At 32.5% G+C, this 16,439-nt stretch overlaps 1 protein-coding gene across 1 annotated transcript in view; it reads left to right on the top strand.

The window, feature by feature from the left end:
- The window catches only part of KCNH5 (potassium voltage-gated channel subfamily H member 5), a 472,518-nt gene that overhangs the window by 377,429 nt on the left and 78,650 nt on the right, over window positions 1-16,439 (top strand). Inside the window, exon 10 of the mRNA XM_074290315.1 lies at window positions 9,512-9,708. Coding sequence (XP_074146416.1) covers window positions 9,512-9,708 — 197 coding nt within the window. The remainder of the gene's footprint in view (window positions 1-9,511; window positions 9,709-16,439) is intronic.

The following is a 16,439-nucleotide window of genomic DNA, read 5'->3' as shown; positions in this document are numbered from 1 at the left end:
CTTACTTTCTCTCTCAGTACATAGCTATTTCCCTATTCTTCCTTTTGTCTTTTTAGTTAATTTTGTTATAATCGAATCCCAACCAGTCCTATTTCTAACTGAACTCCAACTCTGTTCATGATAAAGTTCTTGGGGTTTACATGTTATCCCCTACCTATATAAGAATTTAAATAGCTTATTTTTACTTAATTCTTTATGATTTCTTTCTCAAGTTTACCTTTTTAATATTTCTCTTGAGCCTTGTTTGTGAATGTTTTCAATTCAGTTCTTGTCATTTCAAAAGAAATGCTCAAAAATTCTTAATTTTATTGGATATCTATTTCTTTATGGCAGGGATTATATCCAGTTTTGCTGGGTAAGTTATTCTTGGTTATAACTCTAGTTCTTTATCTCTGGAATATTAAATCATGAGTGTTGTGAGTGCTTCTAATGATAATTAAAATCCTTGAATTCTTTGTGGATGCTTAAAGTATTATCTATTTGATGTAGGAACTCTGAATTTTGATTTCAATAATCCTGAGAATTTTCATTTTGAAATTTCAGGAGGTAACCAATGGATTTTTTCAATTTTGGCTTTGCCTTCTGGTTCTAAGATGTCTAGGAAGTTTTCCTTTATAATTTTTTGAAATATTATTTCTAGGCTCTTTTTTGTGTGTTCATGGCTTTTAGGTAATCCTATAATTCTTAAATTATATCTCCTCAATATGCTTTCCAAGTCAATTGTTTTTTTCTGTTTGATATTACACATATTCTTTTCTTTCTTTCTTTCTTGTGATTTTTTATTATTCTTGATACTTTATGGAGAAATATTTAATTAATTCTAATTTTTTGAGTGGTTTTCTTCACCAATACTTTGAACCTCTTCTATGAAATTATTATTTTTTCATAACTTTCTTAATTCTCATTTGCCCTCTTTTTTTTTTTCTCTACTGCTTTTAGTCTACAATTTTTTGGTCCTTTAAATCTCTTGATTTAATTCTTCTAAGAATTCCTATTAGTTTTGTCCAGCTTTAATTTTTTGAACCTTTTCTGTGATGTTTCCAAATATATACAAAGAGTGACCATTTCTTATGTATTTCCATGCTTAAACACAGTCCTGGATTAGCTCCTACAGTTGTCTTCCTACTGAGAACATGTTAGTTTCCCTGCAACTAGCTTGGGAAACTTTTGTGGTTGCTCTTCTCTCTGTCCCAAAGTTGCTGCTTGCTGCTACTGCTTAGAAGTGCTCCTGTTATCTGCCCCTAGATTTCTTTTTTGTTGAACTATATTGTTTGAGCTATCTTTAGTTGCTGATATTTCTTCTTTCTCAAAGGGACTGTTTTCAATATGTTTCCCCCAAGACAGACACATTTCTTAGACTTCCCAATACATTTTTCATCTTTTTTTTTTTTTGTTAGCCAGATCCATAACTACATCCAGCAAACACCCCCAAGTCCCTAAGATCACTATATACTGGCAAAATAACCTTCTATGCCGTATTAACCAGGGGGAAATCAGTTATATTTGCTTGGATAGCTAGGTGGCACAGTAGATAGAGTGCCAGTCTTGGAACCAGAATCATCAACACCAATTGTATGATGGCAGGCAAGTCATTTAATCTTGTTTGCCTCTGTTGCTCAACTATGAAATGAGCTGGATATTTGCCAAGAAGATCTCAATTGGGGTCACAAAGAGTCAGATGTGTATTTTCTTTTACAATATATCTAATGCAGGAATACATTTTGCATCACTATACATGTATAACCTATATCAATTGCTTGCCTTCTCAATGGGGGAAGGTAGAAGAGAATTTGGAACTCAAAAATCTAAAAATGAATATTAAAAATTGTTTTTACATATGATCCAGGGAAATAAAATAGTAAATAATTTTTAAAAACAACAAAGAGTCAAACACAACTGAAAAGTGACTGAACAACAACCAAAGAAATCCCTACATTCCTATTTGTTCTATCATGGATAGTCCTCTAGTTTCAAATCATACTTTGCATACTTAAATATACTATTATAGTGATGAAAATACTTTTGTAGTTTATAACTTTAACATTGAAAGTGATGGAAATTATTCTCATTGAATAATTATGTTCTTTTTTATTAATTATTATTGACTGTTCACCTATCAATATATTTAAATTGATAGATGTGGTGTCAAATGAGTCTAACATTGCTGGAAATTGTATTAATATTTACCCACATTTACTCACTTTCTGAAAATTGAATTCTTACTCATCTAAAATTTGAATCACATGTCATCTCTTCCTCTCATATCTCACATATAATTTATTCAATTCAACTCACTAAACTTTATTTGCGCACTTGCTGTGTGTCAGGCACTGTCCTAATCACTGAACATGTAAAGGTAAAAAAAAAAAATAGACTATTTTCAAAGGATTTATATTAGTATTGCCAAATGATATGAGAGAAATAGGCTCAGACATGCTACAATTTGAGTCCAAGAATTTAAAGTATCTTAATATGTTTATCAACATATGGAAAGCCACAAATAAAATTTTCTACATTCATTAGCTAACAATTCCTTCATAGGGAATATGTAATATTCCAAGGATTTGATTAGAGTTATCTTGTGAGAGGAGCAGAGAAAAAAAATGGGAAAAAAAGACAAAAGCAAGAACAAAATAAAGGTAAACGTTTGCATATTTGTTTCTTGATATATATAAATATTTACTTAGAGAAAAGATATGGTCCAACCAAAGAAAGAACAAAGTTCTCACCTCCCAGAAACTCTATTTCAGACAAGGCTCACAGAGTGAAGAAAGAAAGAATATTTAAGTAATAAGATCTATGAATAGAAGATTAAAATTTAGAGTATCACAACAAGAATAAACTCAAGGAATTTGAGCATAGATTTTAGCAATATAAACAGAAATTATGTGTGTGCTAAGTAGGATATAGGGATAGTGGGAGAAGACATAGATCATCTTAGTTATACCAAATGAACTATAATAATTAAGAGCTATCTTAAAGGAGAAAGGAATAATATAAAACAAATCAATGGGAGAAAACATAAAGAAGTCAATTATAACCCTACATATAAATTGATAAAATGCCCCCAGATTAAAAAAAAAAAAAAGAGTAATTGTAATTGCACACAAAATATACATTTAAAACAAATAGTTATTTAAAGAGGGAAAATGATAAGCTGGAACAAAATGTATTTTTCAGGCAATGATAAAATCATAATGTGTGATAAAATAAAAAATAAACATTTATATGCCTATGTTAAGAAAATCACAGGTCAAAAAAAAAAAAACCAACAAAAATTGAGATAATGAATCAAGGAAATTATATAACATTTTTTAAAAGCACTATGATCAATGAAGAAAACATGTAATTATTAAATCTATGGACCAAATGCCAAAGTTTCTATATTCTTAGAGAATATAAGCTAATTTTCAAATAAAATATTGCTAATAAAACATCAGTCTTTAATATTCTTAATTATTGCATAAATAAACTCAAAATAATAAGCTGAATAAATTCAAAGGATAAACATATAGTAATAGAGATTGTCAGAAAATGTAATTGAAAACACATCTTTTTTAATGTAAATACTAAAGCATACATGTCTTTTGTACTTTTACAAATTGACCATATGCTAGGCATTAAAATTAATGAATTAGCATCCAAAGACAGAGATAATAAATACATCTTTTACAGACCATAACACAGGAAAAATAATTAGGAAAGGAAATGAGTAAAAGATTGTGAATAAAGGGATTCTGAGTAACATCATGCTGTATACTTAACAGATCAAAAAGCAAAGAATAGGAAAAATGAATATATTATAAGAAGTGACAATAATGAGACAATAGGCTAAAATTAGTGGGATGGAGCTAATTCATAGTAGGGAAGAAAAATATTATCTCTAAAAACTTATTAATAATGACAAAGAAAGAGAATCATTAACAACTGAATCATAAACAACTGTATAGAGAGAATCAATGAATTGAATATGAAATATAAAAACTAAAAAGTAAATAAACAACTCAGACAAGAACAAAAGAAGAAATTTTTACTAATTATGGGAGGAAAAAATAAACTTCAAAGCTGATTTTAAATTAAAAAGTAACAATTTTTCAGCCTTATTACCCTGGTTGAAAAAGAAAGGGCAGGGTGAAAAATAAAGGGCAAATTACTCAAATAAAAATGAACAAGAAGAATACACAGTAGAGATAAAATAAAGATTATTGTTAGTAACTACTATACACAACTTATACCAGCAAAATGAAAATTCAAAGGAAAAAGATGAACATTTATAAAAATATGTAATACTCAAATTATCAAGATGAAAAATAAAATTTTTAAACAACTCAGTATCACAAAAATACATTGAATAAACTGGAAACTTGGCTGTGATGGCTTTCCTTTATGCTGGCAGATGATCTTATTTTTTTTCTTGGTTTCTGAATTGGTTTGCTATTTCATACCAAACTCACAAGTCTTGGATTGATTGAGCTCAGAGAGTTATCTCAATCCTATTTATACCTTATTTCTACTTTTTTTAATGGAAGTCTTCTTATCTGATAAACATATTAGGGATAAGTGGGAGTGACTGAGTGGTTGATTAGAATTGGTTATCTGGTTTCTCTACTTTTAAAAATGGGTTTTATGCATGAAGATAAGTTAATTTCTATTAAGTTTTGAGATAGTATTTGCTAATAACTAGTGAACTATACAGTGGAGATAAGGAAGGGAAGGAAAGAAGAGAACCTTGGAATACATAGCACTAGATTTAACCACAAGTCTATATTAATGCTTTCCTTTTCAAGCTCTTCATTAAATTTTCAAGATCTTCATCAAAAAAGATTTTTTTAAGATCATCATTAAAATTAAACACATTAATCTAGTAAACAAAACTTTTCCCTCATACCACACCTTCTAATTTGTGATTTCATGTATATATCAGAAGACTGTTTTGAGGACATTTTCTCAACAATGTAGATCAGCAACCACTCTGAAACTTCACATTTGTAGAAAGCTGTCTAGGGCACTGAGAGATTAAGTGACCTACCTGTTCCTAGTCACAAATATAGTAGGATTCAAAAATGAAACTTAAATACAAGTTTTCCTTAAGTCAAGTTAGCATGCACTTATTTAAGTGATTACTATATGCCAGGCACTGGACTGAATATCAAGAATATAAATATACCGAGAAGGAAAGACAACCCCTGCTCTTAAAGAACTTATATTCTAATGGGATAAAGACAATACACAAAAGGAAGCCCAAAGGGGAAAGAGGTCAAAAAAACCTCAAGTGCATTTGAGAGCAATAAGGAGAATGTTTGAGAAAGTGAGAAGTGTACACTGGATAAAATGAAGACATGGCTGATGTTGAAATGAAGAACCCTGAAGAACAAGCCAATCATATATAGAGGAACAAAGAGTACTTCCAATGAGTCAGTGATCTTTTAGAATGAAGACGTTTCTGGGAACATTGTAAAGAAAATCCTGGAGTGCCAGAAATGCAAATGGGTGGGAGGTGGGGCAGAGTGGGGGTAATGACTGAGGCCAGCTCAATATCCATTAAATGTTGCTACCAAAAGAGAAGTCTTGTTTTTTAAATTATAATAATTTCAGATTCTCAGATAAAAATTTTGATTCAATACAACATAAAAATAAAGAATCACTAATTCTATCATAGATTCAAATATTTGAATTTATATAGTATCAAAAACTGAATTAAAAATGAATTACTCATTCCTTTAATCTTTGCTATAGAAAAATTCGAAAGATAAAAAATACATACAAAAGAAAAGGAAAAACTATCACTATGAAAATTTTATTGAAATTATCAAAGGAAATTATGTTGTTTAAAAATAGTTCCTCAATTTTACAGGAGAACTGAATTTTAGTGTTTATTTTGTTTAGTACTATTGCTTGTTTAATACTGTTGCAGAAATTGGTGACACAATGGATAGAATGCTAGGCCTGGGATTAAAAGGATAAGCATTCAAATCCAATCTTACTAGCTTGTGGGACCTTTTACACATCTCTGTCTGCTTTAATTTCTTCGTTTGAAAAATGAGGATAATAATAGCACTTACCTTTTTTTTTTTTCTGATTCAATAGTGTTTTATTTTTCCAACTATAGGTAAAAATTGTTTTCAACATTCAATTTTTAATTACATTTTTTATGAAGCAATTGGGGTTAAGTGACTTGGAAGTGTTAATTGTCTGAGGTCATATTTGAACTCAGATCCTCCTGACTCCAAGGCTGTATCAATATTCAATTTGGTGAGATTTTGTGTTCTAATTTTTTTCTCCCTCCCTTCTTTATTTCCCCTCTCCCCAAGACAGCAGTTTGATATAGGTTATACATGTACAATCATTTTAAACCTATTTCCATATTAGTCATTTTGTGAATGAAAAATCAAGACAAAAAGAAAAAAAAAAAAAAACATGAGAAAGAAAAAAAAAATCATTAAAAAGTTAAATTTGCAAAATGTTTGATCTGCATTCAATCTCCATAATTCTTTTTCTGGATGCAGATGAAATTTTCCACTCCAATTATACTGGAATTTCCTTGAATCACTTTATTGTTGAAAAAGAATGAAGTCCATCACAATTGGACTTCATACCATAATCTTGTTATTACTATGTACAATGTTCTCTTGGTTCTGCTTACCTCATTTAGCATCACTTTATGTAAGGCTTTTCAGGCTTTTGTGAAGTCAGCCTGCTCATCATTTCTTATAGAACTATAATACTCCATTACATTCATATACCATAACTTATTCAGTCATTCCCCAATTGATAAGCATCCATCCATTTGCAATTTCTGCAATTTCTTGCCTCAACACACATTTTTGCACATGTGAATCTTTTCTCCTTTTTTTTTTTTTTTTATGATTTCTATGGGATACAGATCTAATAGTGACACTGCTGGAGGTATACAAAGTTTTATAATGCTTTGGGCATAGTTATAAATTGCTCTCTAGAATTCATACCACCACCATAGGATTCATACCACCACCAAAAATGCATTAGTATTCCAAATTTCTCAATCCCCTCCAATCTTCATCATTTTCTCCTGTCATTTCAGCCAATTGAATAAGTGTGAAGTGGTATTTCAGAATTGTTTTGATTATAGCACCTACCTTTATGGATTATTGTTAGGATCAAATAACATAATATTTGTAAAACACATTGCAAATCTTAAAGCCCTATATAAATGCTAGCTATTATTAATGGCATTTTGGATACTAAAACTTTAATTTTATTCTACATAATTCTGAGAAAGCATACATACACAGACACACAAAACAGTATTTGAGAAAAGGAAAATTTTGGAAAGTTATTTTTATATTACAAAATTCTTCAAGGATCATGATTTCATCAGTGAGGTTATAGCCTCTATTGATGCAAATCACAAACTTTTCCACTATTTAGTAGACCATATAATGAATGTTGCTGGACTGAAAAAAAAAAAAAAATATTCTTTCCCGCTGATCAACCTTCAGGTTATGAGCTTTCCAAATTTAGCTTGGCTAGTCCTCAAAAAGCAGTCCTACTACATGAAACTGAATGCCTATTTAAAAGTATCCTAATAATAAACATTTCTCCATCATAGTCTTCAGAATTCCATGTTCAATGAAAAGATAAGATACTGGGGGTATATGTGAAAGAACTTTTCCTAGAGTGAAAAAGAAATTTCATCTTCTGGACAAATGTATTTCCACTGGGTGACAATGAGTGATAATGAGTTAACCTTTAAGGATAATAAAACGAAAGTGATTTTAAGATTTGTAGCAAGATTCTGTAAATGAAGAGACAATTTTCTTTAGGGATCCTTAACATATGCTTTAAGACACTAGTATTATTTATTCTATAGCTACAACTATTTTTATATAGATATGCACATATATGCATACATATATATGCATATCTATACATATATACATAGCACTTAATAAATGTTATTTGACTTGATTATTGATTTGAAACTGGGAACAACTGCTCGATTTTCTAGTCAGACAATCTTGGTCAAAATTCGACATTACCTATGTGATCTTCCCAGGCTCCAGGTTCTCACTTTTAAAATGAGGTGGTTGGACTATATGCTCTAAAATCTTTTTAATTATAAATATATGATTCTATTATTTTCTCATTGTGTTTCCTCCATTGATAACCACAGCCCCTCCATATCTTGCCATTCTCTGCACTCTTTATCAGTGTATATCTATGCCTATTTGCTCCCAGATAACCTATCTAACACATCATTCATGGCCTTCACTATGATTTCTAGTAAGTGATGAAAAAATGTTCATCATAGAAACTATTGACCTTCATTCTCAGTTCATGAATGGCCTGCCTTCTTTTTTGGTCATGTAAAAAAAGCCACTGCTTTTATACCACCTCCTAGATTCACTTCATGACTGGTAATTTACTGGAAGCTATTTACACCCACAAGTGTTTTTCTATTTTATTTTGAATCATCCACAGTTGGGATGCTGTGAATAATAATATCTAGTTCCAAATAAGCAAATGTCCTAGCTCTTATTATTCAATTCATGTGTTAGCTGTTCCAAGTTTTGTCAATAGCCAGAAATGATTTTACACTTCACTAAGGTCACTGCCAATCTACCTCAGAGACTTACTAGCTATGTGACTGGAGAAATCATTCAACTGTTTGACTCAATTTTCTCATCTGTAAAATGAAGTGGATAAGGAAATGGCAAACTATTCCAGTATCTTTGCCAAGAAAACCCCAAATGGGGTCATAAAGAGTTGGGCACAACTGAACAACAACAAAATGTTGACTCTATCTGATTTAATTACGTACAATTATAATCATTAATATATTGTTTTTCTTAATCAAGCTGTACAGCTGTTCTCATTATGATTGCCACCAGAGTTTAGGATAGAATTTATCTACTAATCAATTTAAAGTTTTAGCAGTACTATGGTACTTCTCTGTTTTTTGTTTTTGTTTTGCTTTTTATTCTGTCTTTGCAATTTTCAATACCTAGAATAATGCCTTTTTCATTTGGGGATCTGAACCTGTGATTCTCAGTAGAATAGAAAATTTGTTAAATATCCCTCCTCACCCTGATAAATAAATTCTTATTGAAAACTCTTGTTTATACTCTAAAAGATTTTCCTGGTGTACTTTTTTTTTGTGTGTGTGTGTCAAAGATTAATGGTTCTTTTGGTTTTATGTTTAAATAATCTAAAGACGTGTGTATAAATATTACAGCTATTTCTAAATTTTCTTCAAAAGTAAGATATTATTGGATTTAACATATATCTTAACATGTTTAACATATATTGGATGACTTGCCATCTAGGGGACGGAATTGGGGGAAAAAGGGGAAAATTAGGAACACAAGGTTTTGCAAGGGTCAATGAATATGTTTTGAAAATAAAAAGCTTTAATTTTAAAAAAAGGAAAGTAAGATATTAAAGAATGACTAATGGATGAAGATTGGAACGCAGATAGAAGCAGACATGGGTTACTTTAATAAGTAATAAAATCCTTTGTCCTATTCTTCAGGGAAAGGTGATGTGTTTGGAGATATCTTCTGGAAGGAAACCACCCTAGCCCATGCTTGTGCCAATGTCCGGGCACTGACATATTGTGACTTACACATCATAAAGCGGGAAGCCTTGCTTAAAGTTCTGGATTTCTACACAGCTTTTGCAAACTCCTTCTCAAGGAACCTCACTCTCACTTGCAATCTAAGGAAAAGGGTATGTTGTATTATATTCACCATGCTAGTAATAATGGTAATAACTTGTCACAACAATTTAGATTAGGAGAAATTTGATTTAGTTTTTTATCACTAGATCTCTGTATCAAGTGACATAATTTCATGTTTTCTTTTTATTTTTTTAGGATTAAAAAGGTAAGGAAGATTTATTATGTATCATCTTAAATATGAATTTTCATGGTTTCCTAAGCATGTTGTAAGGGGAAAAAAAAACAAGAAAAGTAAGGGGATAAATTAATATATTAAAATAGATAATTTCCTAAGATTGTTTTAATTGCCAAAAATATAATTGCAAAACAATGTATCATATTTTACATATATATATGTATATATACATGCATATATATTATATTTTTTAATGGGAAAATGAGTAAAGTTTATTGAAAGCTTGACCCTCTTGGCTTTCTCTAAATTTGTCAGCTCATTTTATAATCAATCCAAAGAACATATTATCCCTTAATCCTTTAAAAGATCATTTTTTCTCAAAAATTAATTAGCTATCAGTGTATCACTTATAAGTACTGTAGATTTACTGTAGCTTTGATTTGTACTATAGCTGAGGGTTTAGTCTTCATTACTTCTGTCTTCATCACCTTTGTTTCTATTATTGAAGAATGTGACAGAAATTTGATTTATGTCAAAGAATCTCCAGGTTCTAACTTATTACCCATAGACAGTATGTATGACACTTTCATGACTAATAATGAAATATATTTTCAGATAACTTAACTTAAGAAATTTAATCAGAAAATATTGCCCCTCTTTGTGAAGCATTTTAAAACAGCTAAAATCACTTCAGAAGTGTCATGACTCAGTGGGGAAAGAATTGACTATAGGATTAAGAGGATATATCAAGACCTTCCTCTGATACAAAGCTGCTGCCCATGGACTAGTCAATTTTCTAAGCTCCCAATGAATTGCTGGTCTTCATTAGCAGAAGAAATTTGCACACAAAGATTTTCCAAACAAAAATAACAATTACTAAAGGCTTCCCTATTGGTTATCAAGAAATGTAGGATTGAATATATGATATAAATTGGCATAGATACTATTATAGAATAAAAGGATCACAGCAGAAATTAGTAGGCCACAAAATATAAATAATAATTATTATTCTTATGATAACTTATTTGTAATAATAATAATAAAGTGCCTTACAAGAAGGATTTCATTCTATCCTTATAACTCTGAAAGGTAGGTCTTATTAATATTCTCATTTTTATATTATCATATTTATATTATCTTATTTATTATATCCTCTTATTAATATCCTTATAAGGAAACTGAGGCAAACAGAGATCATTAATTGATTTGCCCAAGATCACATAGTTAGTAAATGTTAGAGACTGAATTTAGACTCAGGTCACTCTATTGAAGGGTTTGAAGAAGGAATAAAACAAAATTAACTTCTTAGTATTCCAAGAAAGGAAATGGTGGCTGAGTGATAGTTTGTTTTGTAATTTTATACTTAAGGAGAAAAGTTTTGAATTCCTAATTGGCTTTGATTGATTGATTTGATTGATGGAAATTGAAATGGATATAATTTTAATTAACTACGGTGTTTCTGTTACAACTGCCATTCATCTCACAAGAGGTCTGTTTAAGAGGTTTGTTTAAGAAGTCTGTACTATATAAAACAGTGCTAAAAGCAAAGCCATATGTCAGAGAATTTCCCAAAAAGTAGCATTGGATGTTAATGATTTCAAATAAGATTAGACACATTGAGAATTCAGAGAGGAAGGACAAGAGAAGAAAATTACTTCCTGATTTAATATCAATTAAAGTATCCTCAAGATACCTAGCCCTTTAGAGAGTTTGGAGAGAGGAAGGACATATACAATACAGCCCAACTTCTTAGATGAGGTTTTCATCAAAGTTTTCAAAGAATTTTAATTGTCCAGTTATTTCACATACATACATACTCACACACATATATACATGCATATGTCTCTACACCCATATATGTATATATATTATATATAGACTTGCGAAGGTCTGGTCTAGCTCCTCTTGTCAGGATAAGCAAAAGTCCTTGCCCCACGTTGGGCGCCAAAATGTAACGAGCTGTCGTCTCCAGAAGTTGCTGGATCGCTCTCTGGGAAGAGATCTGCTGTGTCTACTCAAATCTCTCAGACAGATTCTTCTTCCTGTAACGAACCGTTGTCTCCAGGCAGTTGCTGTTAACTCTTGTCCAAAGAAGTGACTTCCCTTCCTGCAGAGAGCCCCGTCAAGCCTGATGCAATTCAGAGTCTTCTCCTCTTCCTGGATTGCTGTCCTCTTTATCCTCCCAGAGAATGGGCGTGGGATAATGCAAGGGCTTCTGGGAAGAACCACTTCAGCCAATGGGCTTGCTCCTTCTACCAAGTCAACCTGAGTTCTCACCTTGTAACTATCCAGACAACCTCAGTTCTCACTTAGTAATCCTAACATCTCCCCCTTTCTTTTGATTTAGAACATAGGACAGTCATGACCTTGAAACATAAATCCATCAATATGGGAAGTATTACAGATAATTACATAAATTACATAAGCACATAGTAAGATAGTAATGTAACACATGCTAGAAGTATATAACATAATCATAAATTGAAAATTTATAAATGTCCATAAGTCCATTGTCCATTAGTCTCATCTTGTGTGAGGAAGTCCAATGATTCCTGCTGGTTTTTAAAGTTCTTTAACAGTCTTCTTATTATCCATGCTCTTTCAGTGTCAGATGTTTCTTAGATCTTCTCCTTTATTTTGAGGTCTTTCTCTTTTTCTGTCTCTCTCTGATGGACAAGGCGAATATGACTGGTTGGCACCCATCTGATTCCTTCTCCTGCTGAAGAAATACAAGCAAACCCTCTCTCCCAGGCATTTAACCTATCTAATTACCTTCTATTTACCACTTTCTAAATATCTTCTCATCATCTGACAATTACATTGGAGTTGTTTGCACTGGGCACAGCCCTGTTGGTTTAAAAGGCCTGTATTCTCCCCAAGTGTAATCCATTTTTGCAATCTGATTGCCTTTTGGCTCACTTATCAGGTAATCCCTTTCTGCCATGTGATTGCTTTTCTGCTGGTTGATTACATCACAGTCCTGACCTTCTAAAGGCTCTTTGGGTGTAACATCAGCTGCCATCATGCCCCAAGTCTTTTTTGCCTGGGGCCCTGGACCTGGGCCCCTCATCCCATTTCCCTGAATTATTCTACACTCTGATGCCCAATGGAGTCCTCTGTTGCATTTTGGACATGGGGTTTTAGGTCTTCTTTCACCCTGTCTTCTCCCTGTATCTCCATACCTACACTGAGCTCTTATATGTCCAACTTTTCCACATTGAAAACATCGCCGAGTTTCTCTAGAAGTCCCTTGCCAGGAGGGACCCCGCCTTTCCACATTCATCATTGTCCGGGTGTAAAAAGCATTTGTTCCCACTGTAGCACAGCGTCTTATGATCTCCTCTAAAGGAGCATCTTTGTCTAATCCCCATATAATTCTTTTGCAAATCTCATTGGCATTTTCCTTAGCCAGATGTCTGGTCATTATTTCTGTAGCTGAATTTTCTCCAATAGTTCTTTTGACAGCAGTTTGCAAACGTCCCACAAAATCTGCAAAAGGTTCATTGGGACCTTGCTGTATTTTAGTGAAAGCCTCTCCGCGATCTTTCTGTCCAGGGAGGACACCCCAAGCTTTTATTGCAGCCTTAGCAATTTGTTCATATATTGTCATGGTATAATTAATCTGTTCTGAATTCTCTCCATATTGACCTTCACCAGCCAAGTGCTCAAAAGTGAATTGTGTGTTAACTCCTATTTCCAAATTGCATCTGACTTGAATTTTACATAATTCATGAAATTCCGAAAGCCATAATAAATTTTCTCCAGGTTCCAGACATGTCCTTGCTATGGATTTCCAATCATTCGGGGTTAGGACTTCATAAGACAAACCATCTAGTAACATTTTAACATAAGCTGATGTAGCCCCATAAAGGGTACAACCTTTTTTCAAATCCTTAATTTTATTCAAATCTAAAGGTGCATATTTTCTCCTTTTATGTCCTACAGAGTCAATCTCTTCAATCACAGGATATGCATGTATAAAATCACTTATATCCTGTCCTTCTCTCTTAGCTTTAACCAATGCTTTTTCTAATCTTGTCATAGGCTTAGGCTGCTTCACAGGCAATTCTGTTTGTGTTTCTGCCTCTTCCTCTCCTCCTTCTTGCTCCACCCATGAAGGGTTAATTGAGGGAGGAGATGGGAGGTGCTCCTGTTGCTCAGAATTGTACTTAACTTCATTGTTATCTGATTCATCCTTTTCACCTAGTTTAGTTGACACCTCCCCATTTTGCTCCTTCATCTCTTCCTTTAGAATAACATTTTTTAAAGCCATTTGGATTAAATTGTAGGTATGAATTGTATCTTTGGAAACTGAGTTTGGTCTGGAACCAAAGGGCAAAATGTCACAAAGGCAATTGTAGTGTTCACCTAATTGCTCTCCTACTAATTTCCACTCATCTGGATCCAATTCTTTTTCCAGAGAAAAAGAAGGACATATAACCTTCACAGTTCTTAAAAGTTCAGTAATCTCCTCTAAAATTATAATCAATCCTTGGCTTTTCATAACCTTGATGATGCTCTCCAAACATTTTCCTTGAACAGAAGGTGTTTGCCCCATTTCACTATAAGAGATTCCTGGTTTAGCCCTTAATAAGTTAAGTTCCTTATTTATCTATTAGTATGCTCACTTAATCTTTAACAAAGTTTCCTCGTTACTCACGGTTCTGGGTCAGAGAGACTGAGATCTAGATCGGAAGCTTTTCCACTGGAATCAGGACTGTATCTGTCCCTGTTCGGGCGCCAAATTGCAAAGGTCTGGTCTAGCTCCTCTTGTCAGGATAAGCAAAAGTCCTTGCCCCACGTTGGGCGCCAAAATGTAACGAGCTGTCGTCTCCAGAAGTTGCTGGATCGCTCTCTGGGAAGAGATCTGCTGTGTCTACTCAAATCTCTCAGACAGATTCTTCTTCCTGTAACGAACCGTTGTCTCCAGGCAGTTGCTGTTAACTCTTGTCCAAAGAAGTGACTTCCCTTCCTGCAGAGAGCCCCGTCAAGCCTGATGCAATTCAGAGTCTTCTCCTCTTCCTGGATTGCTGTCCTCTTTATCCTCTCAGAGAATGGGCATGGGATAATGCAAGGGCTTCTGGGAAGAACCACTTCAGCCAATGGGCTTGCTCCTTCTACCAAGTCAACCTGAGTTCTCACCTTGTAACTATCCAGACAACCTCAGTTCTCACTTAGTAATCCTAACATAGACTTATATATGTCTATTTATAAACACACATGCATGTGTTTGAGAAAGAAATGACAAATCACTCCAATATCCTTACCAAGAAAACTAAAGAATAGTATTGGCAACTATAGTCCATGGGGTCACAAAGAGTTGGACATGACAACTGAAATACACATACATATGCATGTCTGTGTGTGTGTGTGTGTGTGTGTGTGTGTGTGTATGTATATATATATGTGTTTATGTTTCATAGATATACCACATATTTAACATATAGGAACTATAAATATATATATAAAAATTTAATGTTATATGTATATATATATATATATTGTGTGTATACATACATTTTTGATCAGAAGATATCACATAGAAAGTATCATAGCATTTACTTGGTTTCTATGCCAAAAAAGGCATGGTAGCTCTTTTAAAGTCACATTAATATGGGAAAGTATCATAGAATTTTAAACTGAAAGGAAATGAGGTATCATCTGGTTCAGCACAACATAAGGAGACTAAAGCCCAGGAAACTAATAGTAAAATAAGAAAATTTCAATTTTGCCTCCCACTCTATAGTCTTTCCCAAAAAGACATAATTTTGGAAATAATCTTTTTAGCAAATTGAAATATTTGTTTATATTTCTTTTTTAGGTCAATTTGTAATTAAACAAGCTTCTTCTTCATCTTTTTCTTCCTTTTTATTATTATTATTATTATTATTATTATTATTATTATTATTATTACTATTATTAGCACAAGACATTTTGCTGAGCACAGATAAATTAAAAAAAAAAAAGTTGGAGATAGGCCCCGCCCTCTAGGAGCTTACATTCTATTGGAGAGGGGAATATATAACATGAACACAAACACAGTACAAAGAAAATTGAAAAGGGAGAAAATTAAGTAAAGTGTTATAATAAATATATTATAAGAAAAGAACTCTGAGTAAATGATAAAAGCTGTAGAGTTTGAGACTACAAATGAAGTTAATTAGATTGCCTCATGACCTTCAAAAAACTTTGCATGCTAGTGACCTGATTTTAGAAAGGCCAAGTCAAAAATAGAGAGAGTCAACTGACAAAAATACAAGTTGGTTCAGGATCTTAATCTAAAGCACTGCATCAGCTCATAAGGTCAACCTACATATACAATGGACATGACTTGTAGACTCCTTAGTTATTTGTTTTGTAGACATTAAAAATATTTTTAAGCAGGAATTCTTGACTCTGGGATCCCTGAACTTCATTTGAAAGTTGACAATGATGATGATATGATGAAAACAAACTATACTTCAGTATAATTTTATTTCTTTTATTCTTACATGCATTTTATTCATTTAAAATATTATTCTGAGGAATAAAAATAAAATATCATTCCAAATTTTTCATCAGACTTCCAAAGAGTCTATGACACACAGAAATTTAAGAATCCATGAT

Source organism: Sminthopsis crassicaudata, chromosome 2, assembly GCF_048593235.1.
Source record: "Sminthopsis crassicaudata isolate SCR6 chromosome 2, ASM4859323v1, whole genome shotgun sequence".
Lineage (NCBI taxonomy): Eukaryota > Metazoa > Chordata > Mammalia > Dasyuromorphia > Dasyuridae > Sminthopsis > Sminthopsis crassicaudata.
The sequence above is the reverse complement of the archived record's forward strand: the minus strand, read 5'-3'. Positions and strand labels throughout refer to the sequence as shown.